The sequence below is a fragment of the Aethalodelphis obliquidens genome, unplaced genomic scaffold, assembly GCF_003676395.1.
Source record: "Aethalodelphis obliquidens isolate GAN/ISIS:26980383/991018 unplaced genomic scaffold, ASM367639v1 scaffold12, whole genome shotgun sequence".
Taxonomy (NCBI): Eukaryota; Metazoa; Chordata; class Mammalia; order Artiodactyla; family Delphinidae; genus Aethalodelphis; species Aethalodelphis obliquidens.
In genome coordinates, this window is record NW_020837956.1 from 35,605,012 (window position 1) to 35,630,000 (window position 24,989).

Below are 24,989 nucleotides of genomic sequence, written 5' to 3' on the forward strand. Positions count from 1 at the left end.
CATAAGTTTCAGGTATACAACATTATGATTCTCCTTCTGTATTCATTGCAAAGTGATCATTATCAAAAGTCTAGTAATCATCCATCACCATACACTTGACCCCATTCACTCATTTCATCCAGCCCTAACCACCTTTTCCTCTGGTAATGACCAATCTGTTCCCTGTCTTTGAGTTTGTCTTTGTTTTATTTTCTTTCCTTTTCTGTGTGTGTGTGTCTGTTTCCGCATATGGTTTTTGTCTTTCACTTTCTGACTTATTTCTAATACCCTCAAGGTTCATCCATGTTGCAAATGGCAAGATTTCACTTTTTTTTTTAGGGCTGAGTAGTAGTTTCCGCTGTGTGTAATATACCACATCTTCTTTATTCATTCATCCACTAGTGGATATTCAGGTTGTTTCCATAACTTGGGTGCATATATCTTTTTGAATTAGTGTTTTCATATTCTTCAGATAAATACTCAGAAGTGGAATAGCTGGATTGTATGGTAGTTCTATCCTTATCTTTTGAAGAATCTCCATACTGTTCTCCATAGTGGCTGTACCAATTTACATCCCCACCAACACTGCACCAGGGTTCCCTTTTCTCCACATGCTCTCCAATATTTGTTATTTTTGTCTTTTTGATGATAGCCATTCTGACAGATGTGAGGTGATATCTCATTATGGTTTTCATTTGCATTTCCCTAATAATTAGTCATGTTGAACATCTTTTCATAGGTCTCTTGGCTATCTGCATGTCTTCTTTGGAAAAATGGGAAGAGCTTTTATTATTTTTAAGAAAAGTAATATATTTTTGAGTGTGTTCAGTCAAATATTCCAAATATTTGTTTCAGAGGTAGACCTTTTATCTTTATAAGCACAAATGGTGACAGTATTTTCGAATAAATAATCTACAAAAGAATGATGGAGGGTATCAAAGGATATCCTTTGTTCATAATGAATGAGAAACTTGGTGTCATAGAAGAATTCTGCCAAGATCGGAGCTTTTTATTCTTATGTTTACATAGTGTGTTCATACATACATGTGTACTGTAATAGAAAGCAAGAGATGGAGGATTTTTTCTCTCTGTCAATAAAAATCACATTAAGAATGTACAAAAACTGTACCTATATTAAGTTGAAAGAAAAGAGATTATCATTGTTTTCTTTAAGCCTCTCACCTTTTAAATATGATCAGACTTTATAATTATAGTTTCTTATTTTCTGACAGATTCAGAAAAAACTATACACATTAGAAGAACACCTTAGCAGTGAGATACAAGCCAAAGAGGAACTAGAGCAGAAGTGCAAGTATGTTTTGTAGATAATTGTTATATTTTAAAATGTAAGTTTAAACATTTTACTAAAAAAGAAGAGCTAAAAAGTAATTATATGATAATTTTATAATTTATGGTAAATGTTTTTATTGTAAACTAGGAGAGAATTATTTACTGTTGCCTTTGAAATTCTTTAGATCTGTTAATACTCGCCTAGAGAAAGTAGCAAAGGAGCTAGAAGAAGAGGTAAAGTCGCTCTGCTTTTATTAACATTTTTGTTCATAAAAAGTTTTGATGCCTGACTTATCTACAGAGTTCTTTTAGTACCATATTAATACATATCTTGTTATATAGTAAAATCTACCTTGTAGTATTGGTGGACAGGACTCTCAGATTATAGGGTAACCATGATAATAGGCTTCATTTTGTTATGTTTTTGCAAATGAGTTAATTTAGTATGTGTAGATATTTCAAGTAAAAAGAAAATTGCACTCATATTACTAACGTGACTTAAAAATAGAAATTGACAATTGTTTCTTTTTTTATTCAGACCCATAGTTTGTATTAAGTAAAGATGGTTCAGTGGTGATGGAATGTTACAGAAATTTTGATTTTCAATAGTAAACAAAGCACTTATGGTCTTGATTATTTAAGAATAGTGTGCTATTTAAAAAATATGGAAAACATTGTAGTTTTAACAAAAGGGCAGTTAATAGCTTTTTTAAAGGTCTTTTTTATTTGCTTGATGTAACTGAAATATTTTTTGTTTTTGTTTGATTTTTATACATACTTTCCTTTGATAATAACTTCAAGCATTATTTCAGATTACCTTAAGGAAAAATGTGGAATCAGCATTAAGACAATTAGAAAGAGAAAAGGCGCTTCTTCAGCACAAAAATGCAGAATATCAGCGGAAAGCTGATCAAGAAGCAGACAAGAAGCGAAATTTGGAGAATGATGGTTTGTGGTGTAGAATATTAAATACTAAGAGAAAATGTTTGTGTGTATGTGTGTGTTGTGTTGAAGCTTACCGCTAAAATGCTTTCTATCACAGTTAACAGTTTAAAAGATCAACTTGAAGATTTGAAAAAAAGAAATCAGAACTCTCAAATATCCACTGAGAAAGTGAATCAACTCCAGAGACAAGTAGGTTGATCCCAGTTTATAAGGATATTGAATTTTATTTATGACTATCTGTTAACATTTGTTTTAATTGGCAGTGTTACGAAGAGGAAATCATTAGGAAGATATTTTTTAGGTTTTTGTTTATTTTAAATAGTAATGGGGTAATAATTGAAGGTATTTTCATCATATATACCTGTGTTTATTTGTTTGTTGTTTGTTTGGTTTTGAATGGAATAACAGCTGGATGAAACCAATGCTTTGCTGCGAACAGAATCTGATACTGCAGCCCGGTTAAGGAAAACCCAGGCAGAAAGTTCAAAACAGATTCAACAGCTGGAATCTAACAATAGAGATCTGCAAGATAAAAATTGCCTGCTGGAGACTGCCAAGTTAAAACTTGAAAAGGAATTTATCAATCTTCAGTCAGTTCTAGAATCTGAAAGGAGGGACCGAACCCATGGATCAGAGATTATTAATGATTTACAAGGTATTAAAGTAGATATTGCACTTGAGTTCATCTTAATGATTTGTGTTTTGGACATAACCTTAGATGATGGATAATGTGCTAGAATAGTACATGTCTGAATTTAATACTCTGTTATGTAAGGTTAGCATATTAGAAATACATTGTTACAAAATTTTATGGATGAAAGATTTACTTTCAAATAGTATGAAGTATTTTTAGTAACAAACCACTTCTAAAGGTGGTAGATTGGATTCCAGTCGAATTAACTCTAAAGCACTACACCAACAATTATAAAAGTTCTGCTTATAACAACTTTAAAGAATGAGGTGAATTCCAGATTTTTTACTCTAAGTTTAATATGTATACTATATGAGTTTATTGTTTTTAAAAATGTTTCAATTTTAGGTAGAATATCTGGCCTAGAAGAAGATTTAAAGAATGGCAAAATCTTATTAGCAAAAGTAGAGATTGAGAAGAGACAACTACAGGAGAGATTTACTGATTTGGAAAAGGTAAAACATGTTAAGTTTTACGTTTGTGTAAGTAAATGACTAGACAGTTTCGGGTTGAAAAACTTATTTTAAAATAAGGAAAATTAGTAACTGAAATATTTCCAACACTCATGTACTTTCTTATATTCACACTTGGTTATGTAGATTAGGGATGTGTATTTTAAGGCATACCATAACACTACAAGCAGCCCTTAGATGTTAGATGCTTATGAAGGGAGAGTCTCTTGGGGTGTATAATGAGGATGCTTCTTCCTGGGCATCCAAGGAAAATGCAAATTTTGACTTACAATATATCTTTTTTTAAAAAAAATAAATTTATTTATTTATTTTTGGCTGCATTGGGTCTTTGTTGCTGCATGCGGGGGGCTACTCTTTGTTGTGGTGAGCGGGCTTCTCATTGCAGTGGCTTCTCTTGTTGTGAAGCACAGGCTCTAGGCACGCTTGCTTCAGTAGTCGTGGCTCACGGGCTCTAGAGCGCAGGCTCAGTAGTTGTGGCTCGTGGGCTTAGTTGCTCTGCGGCACGTGGGATCTTCCTAGACCAGGGATTGAACCCGTGTCCCCTGCATTGGCAGGTGGATTCTTAACCGCTGCGCCACCAGGGAAGCCCATCTTACAATATGTCTTTAAAATGACATAAAGTTATCGTGACTTTTCATTTAGAAGTTTACCAAAAAGTACTATAAACCAGGGATAATTTTTAGGCTCTGTGCAGTTAATATTTTATTTTCATTCACTTAAGTATTTAATGTATCATGTGGTAGAAATATCAGGATGCAGTTCTTCCCCTTAACAATCTCACAGTCTAATGGGTAATTTCTAAAGTAATAATAAAGTACACAGATAATTCTAATGCAGTGTGGTAAGTAGAATGATAGAGGTATGAGCAGGGTATATTGGGTGCACAGAATGAATCCCTAATCTGACAGGGCAGGATTGGTTGACAGGGTAAAGTTGGGGAGGACAGCATGGGCATAAGGCACAGAGGATAGAAAATAAAAAAGTCATAGTCAGTTTGTTTAAATGCAAATGATTCAGTATTTCTGGAGTAAAGAGCAGGGGTCAAAAATTTTAATCTTTTAAGGGAAAGACAGTAAATACTTTAGACTTTGCAGGCCATATGGTCTCTGCTGCAGTAAAGGGAATGGGCATGGCTATGATCTAATGAAATTTTACACAAATGGACGTCAGGCTAAAACTGGCCTGAAAACCTAATGTTAAAGTGTGATGAATTCACTGGCCTGAGTGAGGCTACAGAGCCAGGCATGAGCCAGGCCATGCAAGATGTTGAATACTCTGTTAACAACACTTAGTTGCTCTAAGTAATGGACTAGCCACTGAAGTGGATGATTTTATTAGAGGAACATTTAAGATAGATCATTATGTACCATGTGGAAACTAGGTTTGAGGAGGACATGATGACGTAGGTAGATTAGTCAGAGGCTTTTTCAGTAACCTAGATAATGGAGACTTAACTAGTACAGTAGTTCAAAGGATGGAAAATAAGGATGAATCTGAGAAATATTTGGAGGAGGAATATTTGGGAACACTTAGTGATTAATTAGATATGGCGTGTGAATAGTACTCAAGAACGAGTTCTGGGTTCCTAGTTTGTGACGAAATCTATAGTGGTACCATTAATTAATAAAGAATAAAGGAAAAATAGCTGTTTTAGAGGAGACAGTGATAAATCAATTTTAGTCCTAAGTTGAGATGCCTGTGAGACAGCCAAATTAGGATGTCTACAAAGAAGTAAGCTATGGTAGTAGCAGCTAGAAATATTTGAGAGTCATCGATATAGAAGTAACTCAAACCATGTGACTGGAAGAGCCCATCTGCAAAGAGATTGCTTAGAGCATTGGTTTTTCAGAGCAGAGTAAATTAGTCTGTTGGTGGATTGTGTAGTTTGAAAAAAATCATTTTTATTCTTGAAAAACAAAAGAAATACCTATATTTACGATATAAATTATAGAAAACAAAGAATTAGAAAATCTTTTGAGGATATATCGAAAATAGACTGACTTCTATTAAAGATTCTCAACTTAAAACAAGTCTCCTAGGTGGAAAATAAGGGTGAATAGTAGAGGATCCTGAGATTTCTTTTTTTTTTTTTTTTTTTTTTTTTTAGATATAGCAAAGGGAAGCATTAGGTATGTTTTAAAAGTTTGAGAAGTGATAATATAGGAAGAGGAGAAGCATTATGGCTAAAGAACACTACTCCAGAGAACACCCAACATTTAAGGGGCAGCTGGGAGAAAACTTCACATGCAACAGAAAAGATGAGAGCAGGATGGGGAGAGCCAAGTGAGTTCAGTGTCAGGTATGTCAAGGAAATAGTTTCAAGGGCAACAGTGAGTTCAAATGAAATAAAGACTATAAATGTCTGTTGAATTTGATACTGAGATATCATTTGTCACTTTATTGAGCTCAAGCAATCTCAATGAAGATCTCAAAACAGTAGAGTGGAGATGTGGGAGATGGGTACAGAGGGAAGTGAACAGGTAGAGTGCATAGGTTACTTTTACAAGAAGTTTGAAGATCGGAGGGAACATGTTGAACATTATTAGTAAGCCTGTAAAAAAAAGACTCTACGTTTTTGAAATTGCAAGCCAGTCTTTTTTGTTGATAGCTGCCATTTAAAATCTTTAATAGGAGAAGAACAACATGGAAATAGATATGACATACCAACTAAAAGTTATACAGCAGAGCCTAGAACAAGAAGAGGCTGAACATAAGGCTACAAAAGCACGGCTGGCAGATAAAAATAAGATTTATGAATCCATTGAAGAAGCTAAATCAGAAGCCATGAAAGGTACGCATTTTCATAAGAAGGTTTTCAGCAGCATTTTACGGAATTGATTCTGTATTCAACTCTGATTTTGAAAAATATTTTAAAAAGTATTAGGAAAGCTTTACATATATGTTTTTCCTTGAAGGCAGCATCCATTTCTAAGGTAGTAAGCCCCCAACACAGAATTACTCAACCGAATTTCTAGATCAGAGAGAAATTAATAGTTCAGTGCTATCAACAGTGACAGGCATACAGAGTGTGAAGCTCTAGATACATCTATTCAGATTTGGGGGATATGCTCTTTTTATAATATTTAGTTTGACATTTCACCAGCTTGTGTTACAAAAGTCTTGCGAGTTTATAGAATATAAGTTCACTGAATATTTTGAAATCTGACATGATAAATATACTAGCTAGATTTGGTCAAAGTCACACAATACTAATGAGTATAGGATAAGATAGCAAAGTGAACTTTTCCACAAACCAAGCCCGTATCTTGGAATTAATTGTCTTTTAGATAATTTCTTGTTTTCCAAACTGACTGTTCATATATGATGGATTTGAAATTCCAAAGGAAATCAGTAAAGTATTCTTGTCAAAGATTTATAAAACTCTTAAAAAGAAATTTCACTTCATATTAAAGCATAACATTTATTAATAACTTAGCAAAAAATAGCCTTTAAATTATTGAATGTAATTAAAATTGGAGATTTTTTTTTAAACAGTTTGGTTTAAGGCATTGATTCTAGATGATATAAAATGAAATGAGTGCTTTATTTAGAAATATCTAACAAGAAAGTTAGTGCGCCATGTTTCCCTGTCCATGGCCTAAAAAGACAAAGTTGAATTTCTTTTGAGGTCATAATTTAGATGCAATAAAATGCAAACATTTTTCACATTTGTAATACATACATATAATCACTACCCAAAACAAGATAGAGAATCTTTATTTTCCTCACCTCAGTGAGTTCACTCATGCCTCTTTCTATTCTCTGTGCCCATATTAGGGTGATTAGTTTTTAAAATGAGTACATTTGTTTATAGATTATTCTCTGAAGTGTTGAAAATAAACCAATTTAGCATGTAACTCATTTTTTAAAATTCCTTTTAACAGCTGTAACATAAGGTACAGATGACTTCCATATTTTGTGTGAATACACAAAACTTAAATTTTATAGATGGTATATCTGGTATAAAGCCTTTGGTCTTTTCCAATGTATGTCATTGCATTGCATTCTTTGTTTAAGAATATGGCTTAGCAATGAATTACTAGTTATGTGACTTTCTCTAGTTACTTATCCTTTTTGTGCCTTGTTTCCTGTAAAGGGACAATTACTGTATTAGGTTGTTGTGAAAACCAAGTATAATGATACCTGAAAAGTGCTTAGAAATGCTAGCTATTTTTAGTAGTATGTGAAAAATGGTTTCATTTTTCTACACTTTTGAAGACAGTTCATTAAAAACTGAAAATTCATAAGGTTTAATTTTTACCCAATATAACTCTGTAATAAATGATAATTAGAGGTTGAACATTAGGTATGAAGGAGCAGAAGAATCTATTGAATTTGAACAGATTTTCTAATCAGTACATCAGTAATCCTTTACATGTAATAACTTGCAGTTGCTATGAAATCACTTGATTAGACATAAACTTTGTCTGCTCTTCACTTTGAGACTGAAAAAATGTCTTTAGAAGTCTTTTCTGATTAATAAAACAAATTAAAAGTTTGTTGCAAATCATTTAGAAAATAGAGGAAAATAAAAAGTAAAGATTAACCAGAATGCTACTAAATCAGGATGATATTTTGTGTATTTTCTCAATTTTCTCTACTGTTTTGGTTTTTTTCCTTTTAAAAAATATTGTGAACATTTTCTTAGGTCATTGAAAATTCTCCTGTTTGAGCACTTATCAAGTGCTTGCCATGTGCCAGGCAGCATTTAAGTACTACACATGTGCTAATGCAAAATCTTTGCAAAATCCCTATGGGTGTAGGTGCTATTGTCACCATTCTAGAGATAAGGAAACTGAGCCTCAGAGAGGTTAATTAAGTTGGCTAGTCAAATAATTAGGAAGTGTCAGAACCAGGATTTAAACTCAGGAAGTTTGGTTCTAGAGTCCTGTCCTCTGCCAACTCCCTAAAACATAATTTTCATCTTCTGCATAGTAATATGCTAATATAGAAAGAGCCTTTGAGGTCATAGCATCTACCTCTATAATGATTAGGATCTTGCTTAATGTTTTTAGGCAAGAAGAGTAACACTGAGAAGCACAGAGTAGCAGAAAACTAAATCTTTATTTAAAAAGATGTACATGTCTTTTAGAAACATTAAGTAAAGGCAGAATTATTTTGCTTTCATTAAAATGGATGTAATATTGTGGAGTGTGGTAGAATTTTATACCCTGCAAATGAAACACCTAATTTTCAAGCATGAAATTGTTGACATTCAATTATATTAAGAGGAGAGATGAAAATATTAAATTGGAAATTTAAAAAATTATTAAGGCAGCATCATTTACTGTAATTTTTATTAGCACTGTGTCATGTATTTGTTATGCTCCTTTTGTTTGATTCATGATTATGTCCATTTTTCTGGCAATAGAAATGGAGAAAAAGCTCTTGGAGGAAAGAACTTTAAAACAGAAAGTAGAGAACTTGTTGCTGGAGGCTGAGAAAAGATGCTCTATATTGGACTGTGACCTCAAACAGTCACAGCAGAAAATAAACGAACTTCTCAAACAGAAAGATGTGCTAAATGAGGATGTAAGTGTGAAGTTTACTAATAAATAATAGTAAACAATTTAATGAATTAATAGTAAACTAGGTTTATTTATAAAGGTTCAGTGATGGTTTTATAATTTAAAATTTTTTCTTGTAAAATAATATTCCATAATCTTTCAATTTTACCGAATTTGGATGATATACTAAATGAATCATGATTAAAACTTTTTTAAAGACCACATTTTATTTTGAAAATATGTCATTATGGAAAATCCAAGAAATATTTTATTTTGAAGTGAATTAACTGTTTAAGGGGAAAAATCTATTTTACATCATCATATTTACTGCCAGCTTCATTGATAAGAAAGTCAAAATAATTTACTTACATACCAATAACACTATTTTTTAGGTTAGAAACTTGACATTAAAAATAGAGCAGGAAACTCAGAAGCGCTGCCTTACACAAAATGACTTGAAGATGCAAACACAGCAAGTTAACACACTAAAAATGTCAGAAAAGCAGTTGAAACAAGAGAATAATCATCTCCTAGAAATGAAAATGAGCTTGGAAAAACAGAATGCTGAACTTCGAAAGTAAGTTAATTGTTTGAGACAAAATTTATTAATATGCACAACTATCCACATGTAAATTATCTTAATTTTGATTTATCTCGGGATTTTCCTTTGACCCTTTTATTTTCTTGACCACATTTTCTCTTTCTTTCTGTTTTAAGTAATGTGTTAAGTGCCACTGTTGTCCTTCAAAAAGATTTTATTTGCTTCCCTGACAGTTTTTTTACTACTGCCACCTTATGATATAATATATAGAGTGTTGGTGTTGAAGAAGAAGAAAATGTCTGGTATTTGTACTCCGTGCTCTTAGTATTTTTCCTCAGGACTGTCCCTCAAGCATAAGTGCTTTTTGTTTGTTTCTTTAGTTTCTGGGACTTGGAAATGTTTGACTGTTAAGCAAACACCATATAAATTTTTAAATCAGTTTTTAGGATACACTCTAGTGCTATATTTAATTTACTTAGAAAATAGAAAACATTGGTAAAATACTTTTAAAGTATACAGTAATATACTGTTAAAATTTACCCCATTCAGTCATTAGTAGTATAATTAGTTCTTCCCAATCATGACCAAAGGTCATATTGGATTCCAGTTATTTGATAGGAGGCAGAGTGAAAAGAAAATAAGCTTTGGAGCCAGACAGATCAAGGTGTGAATCCCATTTCCACTACTTACTAGCTGATCAACTTTGGGCAAAATATTTTAACCTCTCTGAACCTTTTGTCACACCTACAAAAGGGGGGCAGTAATAGCTTCCTTGTTAGGGATCTTGTAAAGCAGGGGTCCCCAACCCCCAGGCCACGGACTGGTACCGGTCTGCAGCCTGTTAGGAACCGGGCCGCACAGCAGGAGGTGAGCGGCAGGAGCGAGTGAGCGAAGCTTTGTCTGCCACTGCCCATCACCCCCCATCGCCCCCCATTGCCCCCCATCGCTGGCATTACCGCCTGAACCATCCCCCCACCCCACCCTGGTCCGTAGAAAAATCGTCTTCCACGAAACCAGTTCCTGGTGGCAAAAAGGTTGGGGATCACTGTTGTAAAGGATAACAATGACTTATTTACAGCATCTAGCACACAGTAAATGGTAGGGACCATTATTACTACAACTGTTACTGTTACTATTACTAGTATGTCTACTATAGGACTATTACTTTGTTCCTATCACTTTTGCTAATTGCCTGCTTTTTACATACCTGTGACAGGTCAGCAAGATTGACACTACTTAGGAAAGGGTGGTCAAATATTCAAATATTGACACCTCCTAGGAAAGGATGGTCAAAAAGAGTTTGTTCTTTTTGCTGATCTATTGCCTAGGTAAACCTAGATTCTTAAACTTCATGAGATTTTAACTTTTAAAAATTGGAACTAGAAACTTGAACAGTATTCAGGCATCTTTGTCCAATATTTTTTTGTTCTTGCTTTTTCCTTTGTGTGTTAGCTTTATTCTTCTCTCTCATTTTTTTATTTAACAGAAAACTTGGTCCTTCAAGAAGGACAAACTCTAGAGATATGTCTTATAGCTTCATTTATGTGGAGCGACCCTGATTTGGCTTTTCTGGATCTCTAAGTCCTGAGATGGAACTCATTTGCCTGGCTTTGGTCAAGAGCATAAACTGTGGATCCTCAGTTCTAGGGAACATAGTCTTTAAAACTATTTGACTGCACAGCTATTCTCCATAGTATTTATTCTAACAGCAATGTTTACATGAATACAAAGGCTAGTTAAATATCTAGATTGTGTTTCTTCTCCTGTTCTAATTACTCTTTGTTTATACCTAATTTATGATACTTAGTATATATGCCTATTATTTTCTTCATAAGTGCACTTGGATCTATTGTTTCTTAATCCCTCAGTTCCTAACCCCTCCTGGCCAAAGATACCCACATCTGCTGTCTTAATTACCTAACAGGGTATAAATTCATTGAATGGCAAAAAACAAAAAAAAAACACTTATATTTTGCTATCTCCAACCCTTGATTAATTTCTTGCACATAAGACATTGTCAGTAAGTGTTGCATGAATGAATGCATATCTATCATGTGTAAGGCACTGATAACCACTATGGGAGATTCAAAGATGAGTCAGATGTATTTCCTACCCTTAAGCTTACTAGCATTTTATCAGAAGTTATTCCTTAGGAAGAGGTAAGGCAAGTACATAAATAATTGGAATACAAAGTTAAATATATATATATGCAATGAGAATTTACACATGAAGTGCTATGTAGCCTTGCACTTGAAAATGGCCAACATAGACTTCTTTTCTTCCTTCCAAGATTCCAGTAAAACTCTAGTAGAGGAATTTTTTTAATGTGTAAACCCACATCATGTCATTCCAGTGGATTGGAGGACAGGAAATTACTTTAGTTAATGAGATAGTGGCAGGTGGGTGGAAACCTTCTGCCTAATGAAGTAGAGCAGCAGAAGCAACAGCCAGGAGTATATATGAAGTGGGATATAGGTGAAGAAGAAAAATGTTTCATTATTCAAAGCAAATACCTTGGAGGGCTGGAGTAAGATGTGATGTTATAAATGGAGCAATCTGCTGATCATACTCTGCCACTACCCCTTGCAGAAATGTCTGTGTCAGGCATTGCCACCACTAGGGTTCCTACAGAGCATTCCCTCTGAAGAAATGGGGCATACCCTCTGTGGATAATTACAACAGCTAGTATGGGGTCAGCAGCTCAGAGAAAAGCCTTTCTCATTCTGGCATTTAGTGGTCTTCCTGTTTATGACTGACTTCCTAAGCCTCTCATTTTAAACTGAAGTTTGCTATTTAGAAAACCCCTCCCCTGTACCCAGAGATTAAAATTTCTGATGCCTCCTGGTTACTCATCACTAGGCATTTGAGGAAAGCCTGGGGTTGGGGAGAGGTTAGGGATGGTAAGAGCTAAATTCTCACATCTGGCAGCAGGGAATTGGTAAATAATTAAAATGTATGTCAAGAAATAAGCTGAGATGTGGCGGTAACCACCAAAAGAACAATACATAGAAATGAAACAAAGTGATTTTCTCTAGGGGAATAGGGTTAGCCCATGGATGGATATGGATAGGAGACTTAGAATTTTTTCTGTGCTAGTCTGTACTATCTAATTGTAACCATGTGCATATTATGTGGTTACTTTCTGAAAAATATTTTTTCTTAAATACCTAATGAATGTTGAGCTTTAAAAGTTACATATAATGAATGGTAGCTCTTCAAGAAGATCATGATATTAAAATTACACTGGGGTTTGCTGCAAGCGGGCTTAGCTGGTGATGATGATTTTAAATTTTTAAAACTTGTTCTTTCATATGTTATTAATTAGTATCGTTCACATTTTCCGCTCAGAGAAATAAAAATCATGATTCTTTAATAATACACTCATCAATAATAAAATAGAGAATTTACACAATTAAGTGACATTGAGTGATAATTTCCTTTTTACCCAGAAGTTGAAGGGCCAAGTAAGTAAACAAAGTGACCAAATTATATTAAATGCAAATAAGGATGAAAGTCCTAAGTAATATTAAATTGAAGATGGTGTGATTAAATCATTTAATCTCTGAGTTTTTTCTTGCTATCTACATTTTTATTTTATTTTATTTTTTTGGCCCTGCAGCATGTGGGATCTTAGTTCCCCAACCAGTGATCAAACCCATGGCTCCTGCAGTGGGAGCGTGGAGTCTTAACCACTGGACCGCCGGGGAAGTCCAGCTGTATACATACATTTTTTAAATGTCTAAGTGGTAGTAAAATATTTTCTCACTATAAAATATTCAGAACTATATTAAAAGATAAAGCGAAAACAATATAAAGTCTCCTTTATGAATGCAGACATAGTTAATCTCTACAGAGGTAATATATCTTAACAGTCTGTTATTTGAAAAATCCTTCCACACCCTTTTCTGTGCCTGTACCTGTACATGTATACCATATTTATAGGGTTGAGTTTTTTGTAGATTTTATTTTGTGTTTTTTGTTTTTTTAATTGTATCATATGTTGTGTTGTTCTCCAACTTTACTTTTTTCCCCTTAGCTTTGACTTGGAATAACTGTAATATATATATTTTGTTAATAAGCCTAGACTTTAACTTATTTCAACCCAACCTCTTAAATGCATTGTTAGGCTCATTTTTTATTTAATTTTTTTCTTTATTGAAGATTAAAATATGTACAGAAAAAGTAAACAAATGGTAAGTGTAGAACTCAGTAATTTTTACAAAGTGTTCAAATCTGTGCAGTTACCATTTACATTTAGATATAAAAACCTATACTCTTTACCTCTTTGCAGGCCCCCTCCCAGTCATTTCTTCACTCATTCTAAGATAATCAATTTTCAGGTGCTCTTTTAATTCTGCTACTTGGTTGGCATAAAGGGCTGATGACAAATGCATGCCTGAGAATATGTAATTTAGTGTTATTGGTTTAATATAGCACTGTTTGGTCTCAGAATCCCTTTATACTCTTAAAAATTTTTGAGGATCCCAAAGAGTTATTGTTCATGTGAGTTATATCTAAAGTTATTTTTTGTGTTAGAAATTGAAACTGAGAAAATTTTAAAACACAGGAGCATACAAGCACACATTCCATTAGCTGTTGGAGTGATAAAATCATCATATGTCATACAGCCTCGAGAAAAGCCCATATACACTGAGATAATTAAAGTTTTAAAAATAGCAATGATTCTTAGTATTATGAAAATAATTTTACCTCATGAATTCTCTGAAAGGGTCTCAGTACTCCCACGGGTTTCCTAGACCACATTTTAAGAGTTGCTGGCATAATATGTGTCTAACTTATTTAAACCTTTGATTCAATGTCCCCACAGAGAACGTCAAGATGCAGATGGGCAAATGAAAGAGCTCCAAGATCAGCTTGAGGCAGAGCAGTATTTCTCAGTAAGTTCCAGATGTGTTACTTTGAAAATTCTTGTATTTGTAGAATTTGTAAAAAATTTTTGCTGCAAAACCAGGAGACTGATCTTGTCTTTAGAATAGATTCTTATAGCAAACCCCAGACAGAATTTTGTATGAATGTTTTGTACCACACACATACAAAAGGAACACCTGGGCAAGAGACTGTAGATAGTTTAACAGAAATCCATTGTCATTGCTAAAAACATGGTTCTAAGCACATATTCATACCCTATGAAGTTGATTAATAAAAGCATTGATTTTTGAGGAAGAATATATTTTCATAATGAAAGAAAGAAAATTGTCATTTTAACATTTGTACTTTTTTGAGATCAGTTTTAAAATATGAAGTAGTAACTGTCACCTCTGTTTCACTGATTTTAAGCCAACAAAATTTTCTTGTCTAAATTAGTAATTTTTTTTTTTGCCTCTTCATCCTATCAATCTGTGTCATTTAATGAGAAATCTCACTGTGATATCCAGTTGAAAATCATGCTTCTAAATTATTAGCTGAACTTTTATCAGTTAATTGGTTGACTACCAGAAAATAGAAAAGCTCTTTAAACTATTAATTTGCTCATGGGCTCAACATTACTATTTTATGAGCATATTTGTATGTGCTCAACTGGACTTTTTGTCTGGATAGCTTTTGAGTATAGAAATAATATTCATGATGATGATGATACATATTTCTATTATATTTTGCTATTTAGACCCTCTATAAAACACAGGTTAGGGAACTTAAAGAAGAATGTGAAGAAAAGACCAAACTTTGTAAAGAATTACAGCAGAAGAAACAGGAATTACAGGATGAAAGGTAAGGATAAGATCCTTGTCTCTTTTGTTCATAGCCATGAACCCCACTCCTAGAACAGTGCCTGCTATACTCCAAATAAAACTTCGTTGATGAAGTGAATTAGACAAAAATTTGACGTTGTAGTAAAAAATTGAACATTAAAATTTTATCCCTCTAAAATGTAGGGACTCCTTGGCTGCTCAACTGGAGATTACCTTAACCAAAGCAGATTCTGAGCAACTGGCTCGCTCAATTGCTGAAGAACAATATTCTGATTTGGAAAAAGAGAAAATCATGAAAGAGCTGGAGATCAAAGAGATGATGGCTAGACACAAACAGGAACTCACTGAAAAAGATGCTACAATTGCGTCTGTAAGTAAAATGCTTGGTTCTTTTTTGGTTCTAATTAAATTACTGTATCATAAGTCTTCCTTAGAAATACTAAGAAAGTAACATAGATCTAAAATGAAAAAGTGTATATGCTGGCTACAAAATAGTTGACCTAGTGAACCATCAGCTTCTCAGTGTTTGGCAGAGAGAGGCTCAAAAGAAAACTACTTCCAATGGCTTCACCTGTTGGTAAATTCAGAGTTAAAGGACTAAAGTGAAAGGGAAATACCAAAAAGAAAACAGTTTTTTTTTCCCTTGTTAAACCAGTCTTAGTTTAAAAGAACCTTAAAACTAATCATGCAGTTTAATCATGAAGATAGTCATATGTAGGTTGAAAAAATTGCAAGAAAAATTTCAAATAGAAGTAAAATATCAAGTAGTTGAGTTTGCCTTATCAATTATCCAGACCTATTAAAATGCTACAGTTATTTAAAAGTTTGGCACTAGAACAGGGATATTTAATCCTGTTCAGTGGAAATGAGTAGGGGGGCCAGAAATAGATTCATCATACACATACAGGAGCTTGGCATACGGTATCAGTGGCAGTATACAAATCAATGGGAAAGGATACAGATTTAATAAATGGTTTTGGAATAACTATATTTTTATGTGGAAAGGAATAAAATTAGTTTCTTGTTATCATTTACCATATAAGTGGTAAATTCTAGCTATCTTAAGAACTTTAAATATGAAAAATAATAATTTTTAAATATTAGAATGGAATACAAAATTTACTTATACCAGAAGATAGCAAATAAATGACAGGGAAAAGATATTTGTAATGTATTTATTGAACAAGGGATTAGTATCTAGAATATAAGTGGAACTCCTACAATTCAATATGAAAAAGTTAAATAATCCAAAGGAAAAATTGGCCAAAAGAGAAAACCTAGAAATATGAGCAGATGTTTACTCATACAATCCAGAGGAAGTCCATAATAAGATAAATGTGCAAGGGAGATTCGGACACAGTACTCCTAGCAGCATAGATGTTTGTAATAGCGAAAAATTCATATGTTATATGAATAGATGAATGAATGGATAAATGAAACGTGGTAGAAGACAGAACTACTATATCAGTTAAAATGAATTAAGTAGGTCTTTATATATATCAACAATTTAAATCTTAATATAATGTTGAGTGAAAGCAGTTACAGAAAAATAAATGCAGTATGATGCTATTTATGGACAGTTTAGAATCACATAAAACCGCATTATATTATTTCACGTATATGTAATAAAAGTATACAATCATGGTTGGGAAGGATGAACATATAATTCACAATAAAATATCCTTCAGGAAGGAAGAAGAGGAATAGGAAGTGAATACCAAAGAATGTCAACTTCTTTAGTAAAATTTTATTTTCTGTTTTAAAGCAATGTTTGGTAAGAAATTAAATTATGGTTTTAAAATTTATTCTGCATGATGGAATGCAGAGCTTTGTTATAGTATTTGCTTTTTTTAGTTTACTAAATTGTTTTTCATTTAAAATACTGCTAAGGATTTTTGAAAGAGGGCAATTGTTTGGCTTCCTGGGGTACATATGAAGTCGGTGTGGTTAGCAAAATTTTCATCAAGGGTGAAGTTTGGTAAGGTAGGACAAAGGCAAGAAGTGTAGAGATAGATGTACTTAGAAAAACAAGAGTTTTAGCAACATTCTAGGATATTTTCATTTTGAAGTACTGCTTTAACACTTAACATTTTGTAAATTAGGATATGATTTTTGTTCTACTTTCGTTTCTTAGCTCGAAGAAACTAATAGGACACTGACTAGTGATGTTGCCAATCTTGCAAATGAGAAAGAAGAATTAAATAATAAATGGAAAGATGCCCAAGAACGTATGTACTAATAAGAACAACGTTTATTTTCAATATGCCTAATGCTTGTCAGTTGCTGAATTATCAGTATAATTTTTACATTTTTCTGTTTCAGAACTTTCACGGTTGAAGGATGAAGAGATAAGTGCTGCAGCTATTAAAGCACAGTTTGAGAAGCAACTGTTAACAGAGAGAACACTCAAAACTCAAGTGTGTATAATATGCTCTAAATATGATTTTGAAATTTTTCTTAGTTTACCTTTTTTACATTTTACTTCTAACATTACAGATTGGCTGTAGCAGTCATTGCTTGTATCAGTATTTGTGAACAGTCAGGATTATGTGATTTTTACCAGGTTGGGAGAAGCTAGATTTGATTAACATTGTTGAGTTCAGTGTTTATTAAAGTTTTTCTTAATTTTTCCATATGGAATCACAATCCATCCTAATTTTTTATTGTAATCTGATACATTTTTCTGCTTTTAAGAAACGGTAGAGAATGACCATTTGCTGACAGCCTAAAAAAGGGTCACTCTGAAAAGACACCATGATTATTAACTATTCTTTTCTCAGCTCTCATGATTGTATATACAGCATGAATACTTGTGGGGTCCAAGATGCTCTGCTCTGTGGTTGGACACGTGTTGTATTTTAGTGTGATGCCAGTGCAAAACTCTCTTCTAGGATAAAAGAAGATCTGCCTCGTAAAAGTCTCTCTTGGAACTAAAAACCCAAAGTGGTAGAAGGTGACATTAGAGTGAACCTATAAACATTTAAAATTACAGTTCTCAGAAAATATGAGAGTGAAAAAATAATAGAGTATTGGTTGGAAAAGGATGACAAGTCATGAAAAGGGTGTATTTTTAAATATAGAAAGTGTTTCTTTGTGGCCCTGTGTGTAGGGAAGGTTTTGTAACTTGCTGTTGGTGAATGACCAAGAAATCATCAACATCATTTATTTTATTTATTTACATACTTATCTTTATGTTTTTAAGGCTGTGAATAAGTTGGCCGAGATCATGAATCGGAAAGAACCTGTCAAGCGTGGTAGTGACACAGACGTGCGGAGAAAAGAAAAGGAGAATAGAAAGCTACATATGGAGCTTAAATCTGAACGTGAAAAACTGACTCAGCAGATGATCAAGTATCAGAAAGAACTGAATGAAATGCAGGCTGTAAGAATACTTTTTGAAGACGTCTTTTTAAGAAGTAGAATTATTTTCATGTCTATATATTTTATAGCTTATGGAGCATTTCTATTAATAATTACAGTAGTCACCCCTTATGCAAGGGAGATATGTTCCAGGACCCCCAGTGGGTACCTGAAACCACAGATAGTACTGAACTCTATACGTATTATATTTTTTCCTATACTATAAGGGGGTGGGTAGCATATACAGTGTGAATAAGCTGGACAAAGGGATGATTAACATCCCAGGCAAGCAGAGCCAAGCAATGTGAGATTTCATCACACTACTCAGAAATGGCATGTAATTTAAAATTTATGAATTGTTTATTTCCGGAATTTTCCATTTAATATTTTCAGACTGCAGTTGACCTTGGATAACTGAAACCACAGAAAGTGAAACCTTGGACTAGGAGAGACTACTGTATTATTGAACTAGGAAGCAAAATTGTAAGATGTATAACACCCAGTTAATTTAACGTAATTTAATTTCTTGTAGCAAATAGCTGAAGAGAGTCAGATTCGAATTGAACTACAGATGACACTGGACAGTAAAGACAGTGACATTGAGCAGTTGCGGTCCCAGCTCCAAGCCTTGCATATTGGTCTGGATAGTTCCAGTATAGGCAGTGGACCAGGGGATGCTGAAGCAGATGATGGGTTTCCAGGTACAGATTTGTTTCCAGTCCTTATGTTTACTTTTGTCTTAAATTAAATCGATTGTTTTAAGACATTGACTGACTTTGCTCTTGAGGAAAAATATTTGTCATTTCTTTAAGGGAAAACCTACTCCTTAGAGTGGAGGTTCCAATGACAATTTAAAGTATTTTATTTATTTATTTTTCACAAAATTTTTTATTAAAAAATATAATTATAAATTTCACATATTTAGTTATTTAAATTAACTCTTTATATATTGTACATAGCTCTCTTTTAAAGCTTTCATTTTATTTTTTCTTAACTTCTTTCTGCATTCTTACTTCCTTTTATGTTGGGTGTTCAGTTCATATCACTCAGTCACACACTATGGAATCCATGTCATTCACCTACCAACGTTCCTCTACTTCTCTCAATATTGCCACTAAGCCTTCCAGTTCTCATATGCTTCTTGACTCTGATTCTGACTCAGAAGAAGAATCTGTGCCTTACTTACCTATTTCATCGGAACCTAATGGTACAGGTGATATCCTGAAAGTCTTTCGCCTCTGGGTTTTTTTTCCACTACCCATAATTTTAGTCCTTTTGAAAAATTGTTGTAACATTAACTAATATTCACTAACTCTAACAAGTTGCTCAGTTAACAAGTCTCAGTTAAAAAGAAACTGCTGCATGAACAAAGAATTTGTTTTTTTAAGTATTTTCACATGGCATTGCTATTACAATTGATAGATTTATTTTTTCAGCTTACAAGAAATGGAGCAGTACTTTATATCATTTAAGAACATACGGTTTCACTGTCTGTTTCTTCCATTTTTAACCAAGAAGAAATTCTTTCTGAAGTTTCATATCAAGAATGACAGTACAGAAAAAGCACGTGTAGACTGTTTTAGAAGATGTGTTTAGGTTTTCCTTGTGTCATCATTGTGCTGGGCCTTAAAAAAAGCATAAGACAATTTGACCTGATCCTTGTGCTGAAAAGATTTATAGTTTAAGTGAAGAAACCAGATGGAAAACCCATAAACTGTTATGTTTAACACAAAGTTAGTGTGAGTACAAAAAACGTTTAAAGTAAATGCCACAGGAAACTTGTGTATAAGCAGTTGAATGTAAAGTAAAATTTAATCTATTAGTTGAATTCAAAGTAAACTAGCTATATTTATTTACATTGTCGTCACATTTCCCAGGTATATATCAGTATAAATCATAGGTGATTATACTGAAGTTGTTTCAGATCTCAGCAATAAAATGATTTCAGTCTTAACGATATTGTTAGAGGTCATCTGATTAGTCCCTTGAATTGGCATAGGACCATGTCCAGACAGTTGAGAATATGGCTGTTTATAATGACAGCATTTCTGTTCATGGAGTCTGGAAGGTTATTGATGTGATAGAGAGAGTATAAGCCTTGGAATCAGAGACGTGTCCCCGTGTGACCTTCTGTGGGGTTGTTGTGAGGGTTAAAGAAGATTTATATAAAGTGTCTAGCACAGTTCAGACACATATTAGATGTTAAGTGATAGGCACTTTTATTATTAGCATAACCTCCAAAAATGCTTATTTCACTTATTTATTTCACTAAAATAATAAACTGATCAAATACCATTAGAACAAATTCTAAGGGTTCAAAGAGTTTCCTTGGTTGAACTAGAACCTTATTGATTTTAATATTTTGGAATTTAGGAATCTTTTGGTTTATTGCTGCTTATGAGCCATATTTGATCTGTAATTTACACAATTTTATTTCATTTTATTATAGCCATTCTAAAAGTCCATTTTCTCTGAACACGTAATTAACTCACTTAAAATGTTTTCTCTTCAAAGAAGATGTGCACTATACCTGTAATTAGGCCTTCTTCCAAAGGAAAAATAGAGGATTCTAATACAGGTGTACTGGTGAGAATAGAGAGCTGCTTTTCTTTTTTGCAACTTTTCTGCGGAACTTTGCAAATGCATGAATTTAATTAACAGGGCATTTGACGTTATAAACTACAGGATATGTATTTCCAGTGTGATATAACCTGGATTTTGTTTTGCATTATATAACTTGCTTATACTGATCCTGCATTATTATTATATTTTAGATGATGTATAATGATAAATTCTGAACGGCATATTTGATTTGTGACTTTCATATTAAAAGTTTATTAAATTCCTCATTTTCTTAAGAGACTTGTTGTATTTATTCTCATATCTTGTGCTTATTTATAGAATCAAGACTAGAAGGATGGCTTTCATTGCCTGTGCGAAACAACACTAAGAAGTTTGGATGGGTTAAAAAGGTATTTGAAAATGGTTCTTTTGTTTTGCTTTTAGTTTAGCTACAGCCATTTCACTTTTGTAGTTGTAAGATATATATAACTAGAACTTTTAGACACATAAAACTTGTTTGCACTTTCTGATTTGGAATAATATAATTTTATGTATCTTATGTACGTAAGATACTTTATGTAGTGATGAAAAAAAACCTTTTCATCACTACCATGTTGTTAATAATAAAATAGTTTTTGGTGTCAGGAAAATAGAAGCCTGTTGACCTTGGTGCTTTTGTTGTTTCAGTGGGAAAACAACTCTGGATATGACAGAAAGTCCCATTTGTTTCTTTTCCTCTGGTACTATGATTATCGATATTATGTTCATTTTTGATAAGTGTCTTATTAGCCTTAGGCTGCTATAAAAAAATGCCACAGACTGAGTAGCTTGTCAACAACAGAAATTAATTTCTCATGGTTCTGAAGGCTGGAAGTTCAGATCAAGGTGCCAGCCAGCATGGCTGGGTTCTGGTGAAGGTCCTCTTCCAGGCTACAGACTTTTTGCTCTGTCCTCATGGTGGAAGGTGTAGGAATTTCTCTGGAACCCCTTTTATAACAGCACTAATCCCATTCATGAGGGCTCTGGTGTCATGACCTAATCAACTTCCAAAGACCCCTCTTCCTAATACCATCCCATTAGGTGTTAGGATTTAACATATGAATTTGGGGGAATATAAACATCCAAACCATAGCAATAAGGTTACTTATGCTATTGGATCTTGAAGCGAAATCAGTCCAAAAAATATTTGAATTTATTCCCCCCCCCACCCCCCCAATTTGCTTGTTTAAAGTGTATACAAACAAATTTATTGTTATTTTGAGGAAGACTTTTTTAAGGATACATTAAGATAACTTTTTAGATATTTAATTTATATTTTCTATGATTTTTATTGCTAATTTAGAATTTATTTTCAAAGAAAAATAAATAAGATATATTAACTTTAATCATTAATTCCTTTCCTCTTTCTTTTTAACAGTATGTGATTGTAAGTAGTAAGAAGATCCTTTTCTATGACAGTGAACAGGATAAAGAACAATCTAATCCTTACATGGTTTTAGATATAGAGTAAGTATTTTTATTAGAATATTTAGGAACTTTATCTTTTAAAGTTTAAGAGTAACGTGACCTTTTCGTCAAGTTAGTGTAATTTATTAGTCATATAGTACAATGTATATAGTCATATAGTATAGCTGCTAGCATACTGTTACATTTTCTTATTTTGCTTCATACAGACGAAAGTCTGGGATATAGAGTTGGCTAAAACATCTTTATTTCATGGGTCTTTAATATGTTGTTTTCTGAAACTAATTAGAAAATTTCTGACTTACTGGAAATTTCTCAAAATGCAAGGAGTGATTGAATTTATAGAACAGGATATTCTCTGACCTTCTAACAAGGGTCAAAGTAGTCAGTTTTAATTTCTGACATAAGTATAGGATAACTAAAATAATTTGATCCTTTGGTAATACTTAACTCCTTTATTAAAAATCTTTTATAGTAAGTTATTTCATGTCCGACCAGTTACACAGACAGATGTATATAGAGCAGATGCTAAAGAAATTCCAAGGATATTCCAGGTAAACCGTTTTATTTTGTGGTTTGTTTGTTTTGTTTTTTCACCTTTATACATTCTCAGCATGACGTGATATAACAAATTTCTTTATTCTTGGGGCTTTTTCAGATTATCTTTCAATTTTAGTCCCATTTAAAGGTGGTTTGTTCCTTTGTGACTTTCATGCTTATGCTATTTAGATACATCTTAATTCTTCTCTCCATTGTACTTGTTAAACTCTGTAGTGTGTTTATATCACATTTCCAGCCTTTGCTATATCCTTTTGTTCAAGGTTGGTTATGATATTTTTTGAGCATGAATGTTCTCCTGTTTTTAGTTTTATGCTCAGCTCTCTAGAAAGTTAAAAAAGTTGCTTGTGAAGTTAAATTTTGCCCCCAGGAGCCCTTGTACTTCCAGTTTAAGGTGAAGACAAATTCTCCCCTTTATTACTTCCATTTTAAAATTAGTCAAACCAACAATTACCGAGTTCCTTCTGTGTAAAAGCCGTTGTGCTTGGTGTACTGTGGGAAAGTTGGCTGCTTACTTTCTGAATGCTTAGAATGTTTATTTGGAGTATATTATACATCCTTTCCTCTTTTCCTTTCTTCCTCAACTCTCCAAATACAAATCTTTTCAGTTAAAGCTATATTTGCAGTTATCACCAAGTTGTCTATTTTGAGAATCACAGAGCCTCAATTCATATAATTGCCACATCTCTTCAGGTGTTTTGAACATTCCCTCCCAGAAAAACTTTCTAACACTAATCAAGTGCAGATTTACCTTTTGCTAGCCTATTCTGATAAAATTGCTGAAACATAGGAAGATGACATGGAGAAAATAAGGAGGCATCATTTGAACAGGATTGATTCTTTTGAAATGTGAACCAAAGTGACTGGCTACTGACTTTTCTCATCTGAGCTCTTGATTTGAACCTACTAACATTAGAACATCAAATGCATTTTCTTCTCATTGAATAGTTTAGGCTAATTTTATTTACAAATGATAAAATCATTATTACATAAAAAATAACCTATGTTTGAAGATCATTCATTGTTCTTTTTGGTGTTTATAGATCCTGTATGCCAATGAAGGGGAAAGTAAGAAGGAACAAGAATTTCCAGTGGAGCCGGTGGGAGAAAAATCAAATTATATTTGCCACAAGGGACATGAATTTATTCCTACTCTGTATCATTTCCCAACCAATTGTGAGGCATGTATGAAGCCATTGTGGCATATGTTTAAACCTCCTCCTGCTTTAGAGTGCCGTCGCTGTCACATTAAATGTCATAAAGATCACATGGATAAAAAGGAGGAAATTATAGCACCTTGCAAAGGTAAATAGTAAATTACTTGCTCCATCAATATTATTTATGTTCAGATCATTTTAAACATATTAATCTTTTTCAAATATTTCTTTATAGTGTATTATGATATTTCATCGGCAAAGAATCTATTGTTATTAGCAAATTCTACAGAAGAGCAGCAGAAGTGGGTTAGTCGGTTAGTGAAAAAGATACCTAAAAAGCCTCCAGCTCCAGACCCTTTTGCACGGTCATCTCCTAGAACTTCAATGAAAATACAACAAAACCAGTCTATTAGGCGGCCAAGTCGACAGCTTGCCCCAAACAAACCAAGGTAATAAATTAAAATGTGGTAAAACTTAAAGTGTTTAAAAAAATATTTTGCTGTTTATATTCAGATTACAAACTTTCCTAATTGCAATTTTTCTTTGGTATTTTCATGATCTATGGAATACCAAATGTTTGAAACTATTTCATTGTGCATGTATCATTCATTTATTCAGCTGGATGTAATAAATTTACTTACTAAATCACACACGTATATTAAATTCAACCAAAAATAATATGAAGGGCTCATTTTTGTCATGTATATGTATTGGGTTGGCCAAAAAGTTCATTCGGGTTTTCCCATAAGAA

At 33.2% G+C, this 24,989-nt stretch overlaps 1 protein-coding gene across 3 annotated transcripts in view; it reads left to right on the forward strand.

Moving 5' to 3' along the window:
- Nucleotides 1–24,989, forward strand: part of ROCK2 (Rho associated coiled-coil containing protein kinase 2) — a 136,895-nt gene that overhangs the window by 99,850 nt on the left and 12,056 nt on the right. For all 3 annotated transcript variants that reach the window (XM_027113809.1, XM_027113810.1, XM_027113811.1), the window contains 21 exons: nt 1,212–1,291; nt 1,455–1,503; nt 2,082–2,217; nt 2,312–2,403; nt 2,623–2,869; nt 3,254–3,360; nt 6,010–6,169; nt 8,750–8,910; nt 9,278–9,462; nt 14,255–14,324; nt 15,053–15,156; nt 15,321–15,507; nt 17,272–17,365; nt 17,460–17,554; nt 18,340–18,519; nt 19,030–19,198; nt 21,399–21,469; nt 22,477–22,565; nt 22,999–23,077; nt 24,125–24,386; nt 24,474–24,687. In XM_027113809.1, coding sequence (XP_026969610.1) covers nt 1,212–1,291; nt 1,455–1,503; nt 2,082–2,217; nt 2,312–2,403; nt 2,623–2,869; nt 3,254–3,360; nt 6,010–6,169; nt 8,750–8,910; nt 9,278–9,462; nt 14,255–14,324; nt 15,053–15,156; nt 15,321–15,507; nt 17,272–17,365; nt 17,460–17,554; nt 18,340–18,519; nt 19,030–19,198; nt 21,399–21,469; nt 22,477–22,565; nt 22,999–23,077; nt 24,125–24,386; nt 24,474–24,687 — 2,831 coding nt within the window. The remainder of the gene's footprint in view (nt 1–1,211; nt 1,292–1,454; nt 1,504–2,081; nt 2,218–2,311; nt 2,404–2,622; nt 2,870–3,253; nt 3,361–6,009; nt 6,170–8,749; nt 8,911–9,277; nt 9,463–14,254; nt 14,325–15,052; nt 15,157–15,320; nt 15,508–17,271; nt 17,366–17,459; nt 17,555–18,339; nt 18,520–19,029; nt 19,199–21,398; nt 21,470–22,476; nt 22,566–22,998; nt 23,078–24,124; nt 24,387–24,473; nt 24,688–24,989) is intronic.